The sequence below is a fragment of the Thunnus thynnus genome, chromosome 14 (genome assembly GCF_963924715.1).
Source record: "Thunnus thynnus chromosome 14, fThuThy2.1, whole genome shotgun sequence".
NCBI lineage: Eukaryota > Metazoa > Chordata > Actinopteri > Scombriformes > Scombridae > Thunnus > Thunnus thynnus.
The window spans coordinates 150,901-171,022 of NC_089530.1; the positions used below are offsets into that span (position 1 = coordinate 150,901).

General features: G+C 37.8%; 2 protein-coding genes across 3 annotated transcripts in view; one reads left to right on the top strand and one right to left on the bottom strand.

Moving 5' to 3' along the window:
• Window positions 1–20,122, bottom strand: part of vps8 (VPS8 subunit of CORVET complex) — a 170,804-nt gene that overhangs the window by 140,597 nt on the left and 10,085 nt on the right. For both annotated transcript variants that reach the window (XM_067609216.1, XM_067609215.1), the window contains exons 7-11: window positions 12,316–12,440; window positions 8,124–8,210; window positions 7,628–7,695; window positions 718–871; window positions 560–619 (exon numbers count right to left, since the gene is read on the bottom strand). In XM_067609216.1, the coding sequence (XP_067465317.1) occupies window positions 560–619; window positions 718–871; window positions 7,628–7,695; window positions 8,124–8,210; window positions 12,316–12,440 (494 nt within the window). The remainder of the gene's footprint in view (window positions 1–559; window positions 620–717; window positions 872–7,627; window positions 7,696–8,123; window positions 8,211–12,315; window positions 12,441–20,122) is intronic.
• Window positions 15,907–18,283, top strand: LOC137196549 (DELTA-stichotoxin-Hmg2b-like). The gene is made up of 2 exons (XM_067609217.1): window positions 15,907–16,652; window positions 17,619–18,283. Exons 1-2 carry the CDS (start codon window positions 16,585–16,587, stop codon window positions 18,043–18,045), a joined length of 495 nt encoding a protein of 164 aa, XP_067465318.1. The 5' UTR covers window positions 15,907–16,584; the 3' UTR covers window positions 18,046–18,283.

The following is a 20,122-nucleotide window of genomic DNA, read 5'->3' on the forward strand; positions in this document are numbered from 1 at the left end:
CAAATTTGTGATTTTGGGATATACAAACAAAACTGACTGACTTGATCAAGCTGTTACCAAAGCTGAGCTGACATTGCATTTGGATACATGATACTGTTTTAGACATGTAAAATAAGTGGCAAGAGTGTGGAAACTGGCCCAATTCATTAACTGATTCTTGTCAAAACAATGAATTAGCCTGTGTTGTTTATGTATTGGAGGGCATTGCTTTGCACTAGATGGTAAAATCACTGCAGGGCCTCCATTATCCTCCTCAGACCTCAGCTGGAAGTAATATATTTATAAATTTCCTGGCCAAATCACAATGGAAAGAACTGAGCATACATATGGACACTGAATTTCTATTCACTTTTTGATACTTTTTTCTACCTTTAAAAATGCTAATCAGTTTATCTAGGTAAACCCTTCCTTAGTGTGAATTTCAGAAATCACTCTAAACTCTGCACAGAATGAAGTGATAACACAGTTATACCTGGTATGGGATCAATGAACACAGGCCAACATGCATTCATTAACAACAAAATGAACAAGCAGAAACGAACAAAACCGAAATGCAGACCTTGCTGTAGGGAAAAGTCATCCAGACTTTCAGGGAGGGCTTCAGTCCAATGACCAGAATCTGGTGAAGGAAATAAAAACATAAACTTTACACAAAACTGAATGAAGAAGCAGAGGATGGAGGGTGCACTGTGAATAGATCTGCGTGTGTTTGTATACCTTAGTGAGAGAGGCCATAGCCAGCAGAGAGTAGTGTGTGACTGGATGGTCTCTGATGTCTGGAGGAGTACGCAAAGGTTCAATACAGCAGACTTCCCCTTTAGAACCACTGAAGAGACATCGAGAGTCACAGGACCGCATCCCCATCACCCTCCTGAAGATGAAACAAGAACAGAAAGAGAATAAGGAGAGGACAAGTAAGGAAAAAAAGCTGCGCACCAGGATAACACCTCATTCTCTTGGTCAGAATGGCTTTTACCATGGTACTGTAGTTGTTGCTTAGAGAGATAGAATTTATCAACAACACTGGCATGGCAGAGCAGAGCGAGATAATTAACATATTAGTCTGACTAAGCATTTAGTGCCAACTTTCAGAACTTAAAAAAAATTTCAAATGTGTTTAGGACAGGGAGATAATTTGAAGTGAATAGACTTTCAGTGGAACTGTAAGAAATTGTGAAACAGCCATATTGTGTCAGTTTTACAAAATTCAGTTGTCCAAATTCAAGGTTAACTTCACAATTGTTCATGTTTGAAAATAATACCCACATATCCATATGTACATTGAAACAGTTTTTGTTTGTTTCCTGTAATCATGTCTACAGTTCATATTGGCCATTAAAAGATCACTTCATAATGGGTTTCTAAAGGAAGAGATGGTTAGGGTTAGGGTTTGGGAGTACAAATCCACAGTCCTTGCCTTGTACAAAAATGCGTTCTAAAGTTCAGCTTAATATGAGGCTTCAGCAGTCTGTTAGACAAATCAAGTGTCTTGTGAATTTACAATCTTTTTAAAACAATTTCCTCATTGTGAGTTTCCTTGCTGAGCTGCCATGGAGAGACAGTAACACATGGAGGGAATTTCATACAAGTAAGAATAAACTAAGAATAAGGAGGATACGCAAGATGTCTGAGGCCTCATATTGACTTCAGATAAACTTTGGAATGTAGTTTTAGAAATGATTATGGCAAGAAAAACCTGTTTCGATGTACACATGGGCACCTGAAAATTGTTTCAAGACAGACTTGACAGACTTTTAAAGCACTATAATGATACTAAACTGTCATAGCATCGAAGTTGCATAATTCACAAAACAAAAGAAGGACACTATACTGTAAGAGGTAGGTAAGAAACAAAATACAATGAAGCTATTAAGACCAAAATAAAAATGAATATAAATAAGAAACACTAACAAACAAACTAAAATCCAACAATACAGACACTAAATTAAAACTAGGACCATAAATATATACAACACAAGAAGTGGATAATAATTTTCATTATATATTTTTTTTATATATAAACAACCATCCCATACACACACACGCATTAAATAATCATAAGTTTGAGAAATCAAGGCTCTATTTTAGGTCCTCTTTTATTTCTTTTCATATACTGTGTATCAGTGGGGTCCAAAAGTCTGAGAGCACTTGTCAAGATACTTATGATAATTACAAATGATAATAGATTAGCAATTTGAGAGAAAAGTTGAATCTTTGAAAAATATTCATGAATTTCCTGCATCTTGGAATTTGGTATGGCCCCCATCTGCTTTAATGACATCATTATTAATGACATGGCCTGACATGGACTTCACAAATTTGTGCAAAACCTGATAATCTATGTTATCCCAGCATAATTTGACAATGTTCCAAAGCACTTCTTGTGATGTCACAGAATGCTTGGCTTTCTCAGTCTTCAAGTTACCACATAAATGTTCAATGGGGTTGAGGTCAGGTGACAGTGGAGGAAAGTCCATAACAGTCAGACACCTTGGTCTTCTTTGGTAGTAGTTCTTACAAAGCTTTGAAGTGTGTTTGGGTCATTATCCTGCAGCAGTATGAATCCTTCTCCACAAAGATTCAAACCAGAGGGTATATCATGTCTCTGAAGAATGACTTTGCACTTCTCTTTGGTTAGGGTGGAGTCGATTTGGTGCAGGTGTCCAACTCCAGAGTAGGCAAAACACCCCCAGACTTAAATATTCCTATCATCATGTTTCACTGTTGGTTTGATACACTGCGGTATCATTCTCTCTCCTGTTTGTCTCCTTACATATACCCTTCTGTTACTGCCATAAATCTCAACCTTGGATTAATCAGTATATGGGACTTTTTTTCCAGTCATCCACTGTGAAATTCTGGTATTTCTTAGCCCACCCAAGTGTTTAGTCTTGTTTCCCCCCCCTAAGAAGTAGTTTAAAAACTGCTCCTCTGAGACCACTACAAGATAGCCTTCTTTTGACAGTACATTTGCTGAGTCTTGCATTCTTAAATTTAGCAAATTAAGTTGATTTTCTATCTCTCAGGGAACTTGATGCTTGATGTATTGATCTTCTGATGGCATGGTCACTTTTGACTGATCGTGCTTTGGATACAACTGATCCAGTTTCTGCAAAGTGTTTTAGAGTTCCATGCACTGCCCCTTAGAAACCTTTAGTCTAGCCATGATTTGACACTGAGAAAGCCCCTCTTAGCCCCCGCTTAGAATAACAATTTGACTTCTGACACTTTCGCTTAGTTCTGATGCCACATTTCCCACTATTACATTGCAAGCAATGATCTGCTGGTAGCTAGAGGCACAACTATATTTAAAAAAGGTGAACACTGGCTACAAGTCGAGCTACTTCAACAAGCCTCTGATGAGTAGATCAAATCCACCTGAGGGTGATCTAAACGCATGCTTCAATGGAAGGGATACAACTCAAGGAAATCTGATCTTTTGTACAAAGGAGGTGAGTTGGTCAATGCCATGTTTGGTGCAGACTAGAGCATGTACAATAAAGTTATAGCAACTTCCTCTGTCATGGCGAAACATCAAATCTCAACGGTGTGAGGATGAGAATTTTCTGCAGGGTGAGACATGTCTGTCTTGCTCACACCTGTGTCACCAAAATTATGCAAGTTTTGGGCCATTTCACTGTAATTTCAATTAATAATTTGAAAACTTTTGATGAGTTTGTGTGTAAAACAAATTAATTTCCTAATTTTCATCAAGTTTATTTTTAGAAAAGTAAAAGACTTTTAACCCACATGACCTGGTCAATGTTTGATTGAAATGTGTACTGTCAGGTGTGTAGAGACAATAAGTAACTGACACAGAAAAATACTCATATATTTGAATGGAGAGTGTGAGTGAATCGCTAGGTGCTTGGGCCCTAATAAAGGAAAAACTGCAGTACAGAGCTACAAATTTTAGTTTTGATTTTATTTTTCTGCAGCACTTTATCACTAAACTATCACTCTCACTCAATGAGCTCCATTCAACCCCCACACCAACCCCCCCCTCCTCCTATTCTCTCTCTCTCCCTCTCAGTTGGACAGGAGAATATCACTCTGCTTGTGAAATATCCTCATAAATCCCATGACTTTGGCCAAATCCTACATTAAAAATCAAATTTTTTTGTAGGAAATTTCATCATGAATCCATTGATACAGGTTTCAAAGTGGTCAGACTTATAGTTTAGACATCAGAACCATTTGTTTGACACAAAGTCCATGCCTAGAGATTGCCTCTCCATTGGTTTACATTGTAAGGTGTGATGTGGCACTACAACTTTCAGGGCTTACAATATCTAAACCTTCGAGTTATTACAAAATTAATTAACAACTTTTGTTCAGCACAGTGTCATAACTCATGTATTCAAGTTTGAAGCCCATACCATTAACGCCCTAGGAGGAGATAGCATTTCTTGGGGGTCCAAAATCGGTGCAAAGTCGTACTTTGAAGGGCATATTGCGGACTTGCTGTTGGATTTAGGTCAGGGGTGTCAGTGTATGATTTGTAGGTCTTGATGAGACAAATAGAGTTTTGGTTCGATCTCTCTACGACATTCCTACAGGCCAAGCAGCCATATTAGATACATAGGTGGCACTATAGAGCACATTTTGGCACTTTGAGGATAATTTTTACATTTTATCAATTTTTTCACGAGACCTGATGTGCATGCCAAATCTGGTGAGTTTTTAGGTCTGAAGTGGCGAGATAATAAAGAAAGAAAGAAAGAAACACAACAGATATAAGAGGGTCTTCGCCCATTTGGGGCTCAGGCCCTGATAAAGAAAAATCCTTGAATGAGTAGGTGTGTCCAAACTTTTTTGACTGGTACTGTATGTTTTTTTCTGTGTTTTTACCTGTAAAAGAAAACTGAATAATAGGTTATCATTTGATGTATTTCTTGAATATATCATACATGTTTCAGATAGTGTTTAAGTTCAGTTTAGTGTTAGTTTGTGTTTCACACATGTTCTAAATTCCTCTGTGCTATGTCTATTCTAAACTTAGTTCTTTGCTGTGTAAGATGAGGCAGTTGTGTGTTTAACAGTTAAGTTTATTCTGTTATACCCTTACCTGAGCCAGTGATAAGATAAACTATAGTTATGTAGATGTTTATGTGTAAAACTGATAAGCTTTTAGAGGATAGTGTGGTTTGTCCTTAATTTAATATAGTAGTAATGTTATTTTGTGATGCTACTTGGTGCATGCTTATGTACTGTCATATATGGTCGTGAAGAAAGACTGTTCCTAGGTTAGCTGAACTTTTGACTTATGTTTCTATCTGAGGGTTGGTTGCTGACCTGTAAGGTTAGTAAACAGATGTCTTAAATTCTGTACAAGTAGTATTTAAGGGACTGGTTAAGTGCCAACCTTTCAGACAAAGAAAAGATAGCTAGGTGGTATGTATCTTTGTCTCCAGAACTATGATGCATTATACTTCTGATTGTATTATTTGATTACATTATTTCATGACCTAACAATGCTCTCTTTGTGTGTTTATTGAGTGATCAGCAATTTCCCATTACACACCTTAACATGGTATCCCTTAGAATTTTGTGTGTCTGCAATCCTTAAATAAAATCATATATCATATCAATTATTATTCATTTTTTGCTGTATCATATCAATGATAATAATATCAATAATAATAATTATTAAAGCTGCAAGCAGCATTGAATTGGCCCTCGCACCTTTGCGTACATCAGGGCGTGGCGCAGTCAAAGGGCTTCTGTCACGGGCATGTGGATGTCTTCAGACCCGGGCTGTTGTCAGACAGTGCAAGATGGAGATTAACATCACTTCCTTTATCCACTATTTTGCCTGCTGCTGGGGTTGCTTCCTTGAAATTTTGTAGGGGGCGCTATTCAGCCAGTTTGCATCACTCAGGCCGGGACTCTTATCAAACATGTAAAGTTTGGTCCATACTGGAGCATTTACACTTAAGTTATAGCAATTTCCTCTGTCATGGCGAAACATCAAAACTCAACGCCATGCCATGGCAACACGCTTCAATGATAGCTAAATCTTTTGATCATAAGCTAGTCTAGATGACGCACACTAATTTTGAAGTCGTTATGATGAATTCTGACAACCTAAGGGCGTGGACCCTATTGTATTTCGTGTGTTGTTTCTTCATCTTCTTCCTTTATTATTACGCCACTTCAACCCTTAATTTGACCCCCTAAACATGCTCAAAAATTTGGCACACACATCAGGTTTGGTGGAAAATTTGATAAAATGTAAAAATTAACCTCTAAAGTGCCAAAATGTGCTCTCTAGCGCCACCTATGTAACGAAAATGGCCACCACAACCTGCAGGAATGTCATAGAGAGATCAAACCAAAACTCAATTATTTGTCTCATCAAGACCTACACAACATATGCTGACACCCCAAACCTAAATCCAACAGGAAGTCTGTAATTAGCCTTTCAAAATAAGACTTTGCCCCAATTCTGGCCCCCGAACAAACGCTATCTCCTCCGAGGGCGTTAATGGTATTGGCTGCAAACTTTAATAGGTGACTTATGACACTATGCTGAAAAAAAGTTGTTAAAAACTTTGTAATAACTCGAACGGTTTGGATTTTATAAGCCCTGAAAGTTGCAGTGCCACATCACAGCTTACAATGTAAAGGAATGGGGAGGCAATCTCTGGGCATGGACTTTGTGTCAAACAAATGGTTCTGATGTCTAAACTATAAGTCTGACCACTTTGAAACCTGTATCAATGGATTCGTGATGAAATTTCCTACAAAAAAGTGAGAGGAAGAGAGAGAGAATAGGGGGGGGGGGAGGTTGTGGGGGTTGAATGGAGCTCATTGATTGAGAGTGACAGTTAAGTGATAAAGTGCTGCAGAAAAATAAAATCAAAACTAAAATTTGTAGCTCTGTACTGCAGTTTTTCCTTTATTAGGGCCCAAGCACCTAGCGGTTCGCTCACACTCTCCATTCAAATATGAGTATTTTTCTGTGTCCAGCTGCGGTTACTTATTGTCTCTCCACACCTGACAGTACACATTTCAATCAAACATTGACCAGGTCATGTGGGTTAAAAGTCTTTACTTTTCTAAAAATAAACTTGATGAAAATTAGGGCCCGACGTGCGTGGAGGTGCGAGGGCCCGTTCATCACTGGTTGCAGCTTTAATGTTGAGATAGTTTTCTCGTAATTCCACATATTATAAACTTTTTTATTTAATAAAAAAATTAAGATAGATAAGTTAGATAGGTAATGATTATAAGATACAGAGGCCATATTTACAAAATACAGCCTCCAATTTATTTTTCTTTGGTGGATGCATGGTGCTTCCATACAGTTGTACAGTTCCACATTTCAAAAGAACTAAAGTTCTAACTCTTACAGTTTCATTATTTCACATTAATTAATACAATCAAAATAAAAACAGACAACATTGGTTCCAAACTAGTCATGATAACATCAGCAACAGCATAATTAAATTCAACCATTCATCAGAATAAGAATGAGAACAGACTCCTAGTACCAATGCAATCTTTAAGATTGGTTGTTACGAACTACTTAAGGAGTGAAGGCAAGTGTGTGAATGATCTAATGGTACTTTGGTATTTTATGTAATAGTATTTTCATTTAAGCAATGAAAGCAGAGTAATGTACCTGAAAGCCAGCTCGAAAACTGATCCTCCACTGTCGTTGCACACTGCAAGAGTTGGGTCATCTGTGAACTAAAGACACAAATACAGGGAAACAATAATAAGGCACAGAAATTAGATGAAAGTTATCAGGCATCAAACCCATTTCACATCAAGACCAATTTCTGTGTGTATTACACTGTAAATTTTCATTATTGTCTGTTTCTTTAGTCATGGCTGTTTGTAGGTCTGTTCTGGCTTGAGTGTTGACTCTGGCCACAACACAATACAGCCACATTCCCTTACAGGGGCTTAAAATGATAAACTTAGTAAATATGGTCCATTTTTTTATGTTTACTGTATCCATCTCGGTAAATTCTAAAATAAATACCTTGTGCAGGAAACAGACCATCAACTTCTTGTTCGGAAATATTTTTTCACGTGTACATGTACACGCATGTTATGTTCGAAGGATCACAAGCATGTGCAAACGTGTGTGTGTGTGTGTGCATGTGTTATACCTTCACATGCAGTATTGCTGTCCCTGGAGGGTGGGCATCAGTGATAGTTCTCAGAAGCTTTCCACTAGCTAGATCCCACATCGTAATCTAATCATGCAGACAGACAGACAGACAGACAGACAGGATTTAAAGTGTAATAGTTCAACAGAAAATGACCTGCGATCAACCTGTTGAACACATCTTGAGAGCTCCCCCTATAATAATTCACACAATTACAATTTGGCAGGTCTGCCAAACAGCCCGCCATTCAATGTTAAAACACACTTTAATTACTGTTGGCAAATGGTTAAAGAGAGGGAGACAGGTGTATGTAGCATGCACTCTCATGATATAAGCGCTGTTTTTTGCATGCAGTTTTAGCACATGATTTTGTGTCTGAACAAATCTAAAATCCAAATGTCTTAGTTATAGCCTAATAACTGTGGAATAACATATGATAAAATTTCACTTCTTCTTCCTTTCACTTCAACTCAATATATTTTCCTGTAGTCCTGCTTTCTGTTCAGATACAAATCAGGTGCAAGCTGATGCAGGCAAGTGAAAAATTGTGCACTACGTGGAGATATAATGTTCAACCATTCATAACTAGAGCTATAAAGACCCATTTCTATTCCTTTTCTAAAAAATTACCACCTTTATGAGCGCATCTTTAAAATTACAATAACTGGTGACTTCAAAACAGGGTTCAAAATTAACTTTTTTGTCCACCGGCCATTTGGCTAGTGAATATTCAAATTTTACAAGCCACTCAATAGATTATCATTGTGTAGCTCACCTAGTCTAATCAGGGAAGGGCCCTGAGTTCTTTAAATCAACTAACTTAATGTACAATATATAATACTTAGATGTTACCCTATTTCTCTTTGTCTATACATGCTTTTTATTGTCTTGAGTCCCTTTATTCACTGCTAATGAACTGTAACACACTTGTTAGACTGTTTTATGGTAAATGGTAAATGGATTGTACCTGTATAGCCCCTTTCTAGTCTTCTGACCACTTAAAGCGCTTTTACACTACAAATCACATTCACCCATTCACACACATTCCTACGCAGAATAGGTACAGGGGCTACCATGCAAGGTCCCAACCTGCCCATCAGAGGAAACTAACCATTCACACACATTCATACACTGATGGCACAGCCATCAGAAGCAATTTGGGGTCAAGTATCTTGCCCAAGGACACATCGGCATTGGACTGGAGGAGATGGGAATCGAAGCACTGATCTTCTGATTAGTGGACGACCCACTCTACCTCCTGAGCCACGGGAGCCCTTTATTTAACCCTTGTAACAAATCTATACAAGGTAGTCTACCTTTGAGGAATTAGACTACTGCAAGGAAATAAGTGTATCACTCCTTTAACAAACTGTCACTAATATCTACTGTTTAAATACCTTAAGTAAAAGAAATAACCAAACATCACGAGTTTTAGAAATTAATGAACTTCTATTATTTACTTTTGCAAAATTTCCCAAATAAACAATGAAATAATATTTAGTCTCTTTCAAATTTCACATTCTCTTTTCTTTCAATAACTTCAGTTACAGCAATAATTCTCTTCAAATGTAAAACAACATACTCCAAGTGAAATTTAGATTACCTCTGGTTTAAATTTACCCCAAAATTAGTGGGCCCACATTCAACAAGCACACACACCACACAGAAGCCAGCAGATATTAAAATAAATAAGCCTGTTGCAGGCTTGATTCCATGCTTGGGAACAGAGAGGCCCAAAACTATTTGGCTGCTACACTCAAAAGAGCAACAATATCATATGTGGTACCTTGGTCATGAAGTCTGACACCAACCTGCAGTTTATACCAGCCTCTCAGTCTCCAGGGAGGAACAAGATGACACAGAAGTCCATAGATGAGCGTTGACTTAGTAGCTCATAGCACTATCTGGTAAATCCTCAGGGTTTCCAAGTATACTAATATGTGTGTTAGTTATAGTGACTATGAGTCCATACACTTTGCTAATGAATGCTAACAAAAACAAGTTTGGCTAATGAGCTAATAAACAAACAAACGTGAACAACTGTATAACAAACTTTGAGTAGAGGTGCCTACAGCTGCTCGCAGAAAATATATAAAATGAGCACCCTGGCAAAGACTGTCGAGTAGATAATCTGAGACACCAACTACATATTTGTTTGTAAACACTACGCACACGTCGCCACTCAGTCCGTCAAACCACCTGACTTCGCTCACACTCTACTGCCCCTCTCTCTGTCTCTCTTCCCCCACATCTTCATGATCCAATCCATGTCAACCAATGAATGACCAGTATTAAACTTACTCTGGAATACCACGTCCTCTTACTACCATTCACAATAAAACAGAATATTTATAACTATACAACTATATATATTTTTTTAAACTTTTTTAATCCACTGAACCTTTTAATCTTTTAGGAAATAGCTTTTTAACCATATTTATGACGTATCTTTTAATCATAATTAACTTTCTCTTAACATCAACTTGTATGGTATTTTTAACCTGGCTACTATTGTTTTTTTGGCTAGTGAGTGAGGCAAATTTACCAGCCACTTGCATATTTTATCAGCATTTGGCTAGTGGCCGGTGCTAATTTTGTTCTCTGCTTTAAAGTCATTAAAGCAGCTATAGTCAATATTTTTCATTATATCGTGTGAAATGAGAGGCATGGTGTGCATTGATGAACCTACAGAGAACAATCAGCGACTCTACAGCTCCCCTCAGCTTTACAGAGCTTTATAGTGAGTTTATAGTGAGTTTCAACTCATTGTTTAGCTGTTCAGCTGCAAATTTGCTGATTTGATTCACTCTCACAGCTCTCAGTGTGGTTTTTGGCCGCAGAAGGCAGCTATTTTCAGAGAAAAAGCTCTAAAAACCCACTGTTCACTACCAAACAGACACAGTTAGCGAAAAGCTGGTGAACATAATGAAGCATTTATCAGCTAAAGAGCCAGATATTTCCCTCAGGAGTTGGTAGAAAGCAAAAACAGAGCTCAAAGAGAGTGAATATTGGACTTACTCTCTCCAGGTGGACAGAAACAAAAACTCCAAATGAATGATATTGTTGCACTGTAACTGAGTGAATAATGTGTAAATAAGCAACTGTTTGGTAACTAGTGCAAAATATCAGTTGATTATATAGTATGTCATGCTGTGTTCACAACTTGTTTCTGCTGCCCCCAAGTAGCCCAAAAAAAAAAAACAGCTAATGCAGGTGTAAAGTAAAATTTGAGGGTAAGATCAGGGTTTATGTCGTTAAAAATATGTGCATGATGACACAACCGTCATCTGCCTTATCCAAGATGGAGATGAGTCTGCATACAGACAGGAGGTTGAACAGCTGGCCCTGTGGTGCAGTTGCAACAATCTGGAGCTGAACACACTCAAAACTGTGGAGATGACGCTGGATTTCAGGAGGAGCCCCCCATCATCATACTCAACAGCAGTCCAACATCAACACAGTCATCAAAAAGGTCCAGCAGAGGATGTACAACCTGCCACAGGAGCTGCTGATCCAGTTTTACACCACAATTATCGAGTCTGTTCTCTACACATCCATCACTGTCTGGTCTGGATCACCCACCAGACACAGGAACAGTTTCTTCCCCTCGCCATCACACTTATGAACATTTACCTCAGGCAATGTGCAATAACCCTGTAACACTATAATACCCACTGTACCTACAAATGATATATATTTATTTTAGTCTAAATCAAAATGTGCAATAAATTTCATTCATTACTTTATTTTGAACAGGCTGTATATACTATACATAACCACCTACTACATGTGCAAAGTAACATGTCACTTTTTTTTTTTTTTTTACCATTCAATATTTATCTCATCTCTCTGTGCACTCTTCATTTCTTTTCACCATTTGTATCCTCTTTACAGTTCACAGAAATGGTTTCACCTGTTAATAGACATTCCTTGTATATTTTTCTGGACATTGTTGTGCTTTGTTGTGCTGAGTTGTGTGTGAGCCACTAAACCAGAGTCAGATTCCTTGTATGTGTAAACATACTTGGCAAATAAAGATGATTCCAATTCTGATAACTACAAGGGCTGCAAACATTCTAAAAGTTCCAGCAACTACTGTGAGCCTGTGGCAGTGGCTAGACAATAGCTGAAAAATGACTGGCAGCCATAAAGCCTCTGGCTGAGGAAGGCAACTGAGTGGCTGGGACTGTACCTGTCCTTTGGCAAACCCGCAGAGAAGTCGTGAGCAGTCGTGGTTGATGCTTAGGGCGGACACAGCACCAAACTCTGCCCCAGTTGCCTTGGTACCCAGACAGAGCCGCAGAGCCTGGTTGGTATCTGGAGAGGAAGATGAAGCAGACAGTTAACTGCAGAAGCAGGGGTACGGTCTTAAAAAAAAAACGTGTAGTCGGTCAAACATATTAAAAAAAAAGACAAACTCAAGGTTTTCCCCATCCTCAAGTTTAACAGTGTAAAAACAGAATCAAATAGTAAAAAATAACACAATGCAATGGCACAAAATGAAGAACAGAAAAGGCAATTTAAAACTGCTAATTGAAAATAACCAAATCAAATGACAAAGCATGCATCAAACTAGCTTGGCCAAAGCTAAACAGACATCAGCGCCCATCAGGTTGAGCACAAAATGAACAACATTAAGCATCTGACAGGGATGTTCATACCTTTTCCTGCCCAGGCATCATTTGGACAGCAATACAAAGAAACACAGGTCAGCACTGCTGAAACCTCAGCCCCAGCAAAAACCAAAACAACATCACAATATGAACTCATTCCGTTTGTATCAGTCAAGAGCAGCAGCCTTTTACATTTTATGTATACAGTTCTCTGTTAAAATTACTTATGCTTTCTTTCAGCAAACTGCTACCAAGCTTGACAGCTTTGAACTAGGGCTGAAACCTCTTTGTGTTTAGAAATTTTAATCTTACTGAAACTAAGCTGGTCACTTTAGCTGAGGCACAGAAACACCTGGAGCCATGGCCTCCAATAGTTTGGGCCATGCCTAAAATGTGTGTATGTGCGTCAGTGGTGGCTGGTGGCTCAAAAAATTGGGGAGGAAAGGAGGAAAACCAATCCATGTCATGTTATTTTACACTTGTTGTATCTTAAGTTCATTGATACAGTAATTCATACAGTTAAAAATATGCAGTTATAAAGGTTAAATATTACAAATGTGGAGACATTTATTTGTAGTATAAGGAGTTAAAGATTGTGAACAGTGACTAATACAGACCACAAGGTGGCAGTAATGTTTTAGACCAGAGTTACAAGCAGAAAAGGGAAGTAAGCTTGAGAAAAGTTCTGTTGGCACAAGATATATGTAAGCAGTACAATACTGTGTGTTTTTTCAATGTAATAATGCGCAGTTTGTTCAGTAAAGGACTGAATGCAGAAACATGACGTTCCAGTCATTTTTTGTAGAAGTTACAGCTCCACAACACTAGTTGGCCACTTATCGCTACTGACTTACAGTTGCTTGCACAAGTTTGGCCACCCTTTGACAAATAACATATTTTGTGATTTTTGTATTGAAAAGATGTAAACAAAGCCTCCCTAGGATATGGGGGGAAAAGCACAATATTTTCTGCAAATTTAATGCATAGTTACTTTTTATGTCATAAATTGAACAAAAATAAGAACATCATTGTGGTTTATGCAAAAGTTTGGGCACCCTAGAGTTCTGAGGTCTCAAATTCTTTTTACAAGGTCTCAGACCTTAATCAGCTTGTTAGGCCTGAGGCATGTCAACAATTGTCATTAGAAAATGTCAATTGGTGCCAGTTTCAAAGCTTTACAAATACTCAAACTCTTCAAACCTTGTGCAAAAACTCCAACCATGGGTTCCTCTAAGCAGCTGTGTAAGACTCTGACAACAAAGTTATTGATGCCCACAATGCAGGGGAAGGCTACAAGAAGATAGCAAAGTGTTGTCAACTTTCAGTTTCTACAGTGTGAAATGTAATTAAGAGATGGCAATTTAAGGGAACTATGAAGGTCAAGATGAGATCTGAAAGACCAACAAAACTCTTGGAGAGAACTTCTCATATGCTGGTCAGAAAGGCAAATCAAAACCCCCATCTGACTGCAAAAAACCTGCAGGAAGATTTAGCAGACTCAGGAGTGGTGGTGCACTGTTCCACTGTGTAGCGATGCTTGCACAAAAAAGACCTTCATGTCCTCATCATAAAATTCAATGTCAGAATTATGCAAAAGAACATCTAAAGAAGCCTGATGCATTTTGGAAACAAGCACTGTGGATTGATGAAGTTAAAATAATAAAAAAGAAGAAAAAAAAGTATAGCATACCAAGTTCTTAATCTGGACATATGGATGTATAAATGCAGATTGCACACTGTACATCACTAGTTACATGGACATCTAGCTGATGTCCATGTAACTAATGTCAGCACAACTTGTATTTTTGAACCATTTCTGAACCATTACGGGACATCTTGAAGGGACATTCAAACAACATATATGTCTCAACATACAACGTCTCAGTTTGCTGGGCTGTTACACACAGTGCAGTTTTACATGGCATGGGATTTTCAATCATGCAATAAGATAATTGTTCTAATTTATATTATCAATAAGATATCTTATATTACATAGTTGGGTGAAAAAAATGTGTTTTAATTTATATTGATATATCAGATACCTGATAAGTAAAAAATATCTGGTTTAGTGATCATTTGTGAAGAATGCAAATAATGCTAATAACTAATCATCCAGGACATGGACGTTTAATTACAAAATCACCATGTGCAAAGCAGAGGAACTGATGATAGTTTTTGTGGTTGTCTTGACTCTAGCTTTCAAAAAGGGTGCCATATTACCTCAATTCCCATTTCATGGTCAGTGAATTAACTGTGTTGCCCTTCCTCATATTCTGTTTTGTTGTGTTACCCTGTGAACATGGCACACCAGTAAGTCCTTGCACTCCTGATGTCCTGCCCTGTACAAATAGTGAATACCCATTTTAAAAAGGCTTCAAACAAAAGCCTGCATTGATGCAATCAGTTTGGTTCAATTGTGTCAAGGTGATAAAGTGGAGGAAAGGTCCGGGAACAGAGGAAGGTGGAGAGCTGATAATGAACAGGAGATAAGGAGGGAGTCAACGGGTGCCTAAAGGTTCTGATTACCTGAGTCAATAAAACCCAGTGTGTGAGCAGCTCATGAGCAATGTCACTTCACCACATCCTGCCTGAAACCTGGACAACAACCTGGTAGCTCAAAAAACTGTTTTCGGCTTTTTTTTAACTCTGCAGATCACCAGTATTAGAGAAAACAAACTTATCACCGCTTCAATTTCCGAAAAAGGCAAGTATTCCTATATTCACATAATGTGTCACATTTAGACAGTAAGCATTAGTGACTTTATCTCAGCTTTACTACTGTGAGTTAATGAGGCTTACACTGCAAAGTTTCATGAAATTTATTTCCACACAGACATGTTTAGTTTCATTACAAGTTGTATGCAAAGTTTATACGCCAAAATCTTTCCTCTTCTCATCAGTCTATAGGTAATTGTGTCTATTTTAAAATCAGGTTGTCTTAGTCTTGAGATCAAGTCCATATGAGTTTGACATAGTCTTACACAACTTCATTCATCTTATTTTCAATTTTTATTCAAAAAGAAAAAATAAAATTTTAGTCTTGTCTCAGTTAAAGAAAACCATTAACATTTTACTCTAGTTTTAGTCATTTCTTAAATTATTGATGTATAAAATCTTTATAGTCTAAGTTTAGGTTAAATCAAGATCAAGTATGAGCTTTTTGAGTCCAAGATAATAAACTAAAAATTGGTCACAAACTGAAAAAATTAAGAACACTACTTTTTCAAAAATGTAGAGGCACTGTACAGCTAGAATCTAAATAATACATCTATAATACATCTAGACACGAAACATGTTTGGATTAGTATATTTATGAGATGAGATGAAATTAACGTTGAAAATACTATCAAGAAAACAGATAATTATTACCAGGGGCGTAAGCAGGACTTCATTTCGGGGGATGTGACACTGAATAAATTTAAAAGCTGCATATCTCATAATGGCAGGCCCAGTCTCTGCCCTTTTTTGAGCTGAAGAAATCCAGGACCTCCTCTGAAGTCACTTTGTGATTGTGTGTTTGTCTTTGTGCTTAGAAAGCAGATTTAGTCCGTTCAAAAAACTTTTAGACACTGTGCGCCATATTAAAGGCTTTAATTCTAAAGTTCTTAAGTCTTGAAAAACTTGTGTCAATGTGAATAGCTGAGGTGTTGCCAAGATACAAAGAAGTCGAAACATATTTGGGACGAAATACTTCTTACTCTTATCATCATTGTCCTTTGTATTTGTCTTTCCCAAGACATGATTACAATTTCAATTTAGAATGTCTAACTTAGACATCTGATCCTGCCCAGTTTGTCTCTAGTTCACAGCCAGCCTGCTTCCCTGCCATTGCTCCACACCTCATTACAATGCCTCATCGCAACTGCTCAGTTGAGATCAACAACAACTCTGGCTGTTACACTCTTGCCAACCCAAGGTAATGTATTGCTAAAATATACACAACACAATGTGCTGCAAAATGTTACACAACCAGATAAGTGTCCAGGGGAAAAACTTATGAACACGCCTGCAGGACATATGATTTACTGAAGTCAACTACTCATCAATGGTGTTGGAAAATGAGCTCATGATGTTTATTTTAGTTTTAGTTTCCAGTATTATTAAGGTTATTGGCTACACCAAGCTTTTCATTAATTACTAGTGTGTTCACCTGTTTTTACTTTTAAGGCTGCATTGTTGTCACAGAGTCAAGTCAATTTTATCTATGTATCCCAAATCAAAAATTTGCAGCAAAGGGCTTTAGGTTTTAAAATCCATATAGCATGTGACATGCATGTAATTTCACTTTCTAATTTATTTTTGGCCAGGCATGTTTACCTGCAAACAAACTGCTTCTTGTATGGGCACCCTGGTGGCCTAGGTTCACATTTTTTCAAATCTACCCACATAGTGAATTCTAGAGTGGGCATTTGGCCTGACATACTATAAATGACGAAAAGCCTGCGAGCAAGCTCAGGCAACTTGAGTACTCAAGTATTTGGAGCATTTTGCTTATGAAATATTGTGTGTGTGACTGCCAAATAAATAGGCTGCCCCTTTTATTTCAATTTGTTACATTTCATCCACATTTCATATTATTTGTTACTAGCATCAACCTGTAGGCTCTGAGTCCACCTTCCCTTTGGGGTAGTTTTGTCACTGTGCTGTGCTGAGCTTGATGTTTCCATGTAGGGAGCAGCAAGGTCAGAACCTAGAAATTAATTCTGTACATATTCTACATTTAAATAATCTATTCTATGGGAGTTAGCTGACTGAACTGCAGTGTTGTTATGCAATTTGTTTTGGCTACTTGTTGGGTTAGGGTGCTTGTAGGAAGGCACAAAAAACACACAAAAAAGGTTTCTGTAAGAATCGGTCTGATAGGTTGTGTCTGTGTGTTCAGGGTGTTCATTGAGAGTGGCTGCTGTGAGGTCCCTCTGCCGCCCATGGTGGGTCCATGCTCCGCTGCCAGTGCATTGTTCAACAAGACCACCGGTGCTGCAACTGGCGCAGTCGGCGTCTTCACCTATGACCTTTTCAATGCTGACCTGAACGACTACAGCCATGTCATGGCTGTTATGTTCTCTGTGCCCTACGACCGAAACCTCTACTCCAACTGGTTTGCCGTGGGGATATTTGATAGAGGCAACAATTGTGACTACAATCTTTATGATATCATGTATAATGGAAGTGAAAATAATTTTGTAAGAGCAAAGGCTGATGGCTCCTGCATTTCTTTTCAGGGCGATTATGTTATTGTCAGTGCCTCCATGTCAGACTCCGGTGAAGCTGTCCTGAGGGTGGACATCAGTGATACTGGCATGTATTGAGTAAAAAAAAAAAAAAAGATTGTACTCTTGTTATGTAAGCCATATGAAATGATCATAATAATTGTAATAAAATCTTTTAAATATGTGTGAAGCTCAACAGCTGGTCACTTAATGTCACTAACACATTAATCAATATATCTAAAATATGAGTGCAAAAGATTCTAAAATAAATACTGGATGTATAAAGGATGGTTTTAATTGATGGCTAATTACAAATAAAAAACAAGACGTGTGTTGATCAAATAATGTCATCTTTGTTTTTGTCTATGTATAAATAAAATTTAACTATCTAAGAATTTATCATTTTTTTTACAAACAGAAATCATGCACATTTAATTTGGCTTAATAATATGCTTGAAACTAAAGTGATTACATCTTCAGTTCATCTCTTCTCACTGAAATGTCACTTGTCCGGTGGTACATTCTCAGGTTCCATATCTTCTGTTTTCTTTCTATGTATGGTGTGTACATTGTGTACGTGTGTATGTTGTTTGTCTCACACTTACAGCAAGTCTAATACAAATGATGATAAGATGAAGTATATTCATGTAACTTGTAGGAACAGCAATTGCTTAATTGTAGTTTAATATGATCTTCAGAGTTAAGTCTGCATTGAGCAGCAGATAAATCAATTAAAGTTTACTTTCTCAAACCGGATTCCACCCAATAACATGAATGGTAAGGACTGCAGACCAGGGGTCAGCAATTAGGTCCAAACACAGCCAATCTGAGTGAGTTATATCAAGAGGATACCTGCCACATTTACAGTGTTTTTAGCATCAAATTCCCTCTTTGCGTTTCCTCAGACAGTGTTTCCCTGTTGAGCTGCGGTGGAAGTATAGTAACAAAAAGAGGGACATTACCACTAAAAAGACAATGAAAGATAACTACTTGGCTTGACTCAGTTGGACGGCTTGAATGGACAGAAGGAGCACTGTGGATTTTGGCCTCCATCACTTACATTGTAAGTGTATTATGGAGGGATCTTCTAATGGTCAGTATGAACAGGAGGAATAGTCATGGCAAGAAAAACATTTTTTTTCCAAATCATGCCATACAAAAAAAGATTTTTTACTCGTGTCTGACACCATTCACTCTTAACTTCTAAGGTCGATCGTTATCAGAAGACAAGGCCCAAGACATCTGTGTGAGAGGACTTTGAATTTCATGACATGACACAGGCAATGTGAACAACAACACCTTGATATTATAAGAGGAATTGTATCTTGCCTTAATGATACAGACGTGGCCAAAATTATTGGTACCCTTGCATTTTATTAAAATCATGCACCATTCATCCTTAACAGTGTTGTAATTCAGATATTTTATTATCAATGCATGTCTATGTTTGATTTGCAGTGGAACAAAAATTAAACAAAATAAACAAAAATAATTGAATTCATGCTTATTCTACAAAGACATTCTAAAATAGCCTGTTACCCTTTAGAAGTTGTAAGAAATAACTGACTTGTAGTGATACTTTAAGCGGACTATTGTGTTTTAATTAGTATCACAGGCGTTTTCTTATAATCACTCACGCAGCCAGTTTAAAAAGAGAAAATAACTCACTCTGCTGTTTTGTCACAGATTGAACATGGAAAACAGAAGGAAAACTAGAGAGTGGTCTGAAGACATTAGAAAAAAGGCCAAGCACAGTCAACATAAAGGTTACAAGACCACCTCCGAAGAGCTTGATGTTCCTGTGACCACTGTTGCCAATATTATTAAGAAGTTTAAGGCCCATGGAACTGTAGCCAAGAAGAGGACCTCACTTCTAAGGGGGAGACACAAAAAAGTCAGACTGGACATTGCCAAAATGCATGTTGACAAGCCACAGTCCTTCTCAGAGAATGGGCTTTGGAAAAATGAAAAAAATTAGAGGTTTATGGTAAATCATGCCAATACTATGTTTACAGAAGAAAAAATGAGGCCTTCAAAAAGAAGGACACCATGCCTGCTGTGAAACATGGAGGAGGCTCAGTGATGTTTTGAGGTTGCTTTGCTAACTCACACTAGCGGGGCATTTTGGAGCAAAACATACAGCCCAGCATCAGAACGCTGTGTCTTAGTCGCAGGT

Excerpts from the sequence above, each read along its gene's own strand:
- LOC137196549 (XM_067609217.1), top strand. The coding sequence starts at position 16,585 with ATGCCTCATCGCAACTGCTCAGTTGAGATCAACAACAACTCTGGCTGT. Across the intron at positions 16,653-17,618 it reads TACACTCTTGCCAACCCAAG|GGTGTTCATTGAGAGTGGCT; the intron begins GTAATGTATTGC and ends CTGTGTGTTCAG.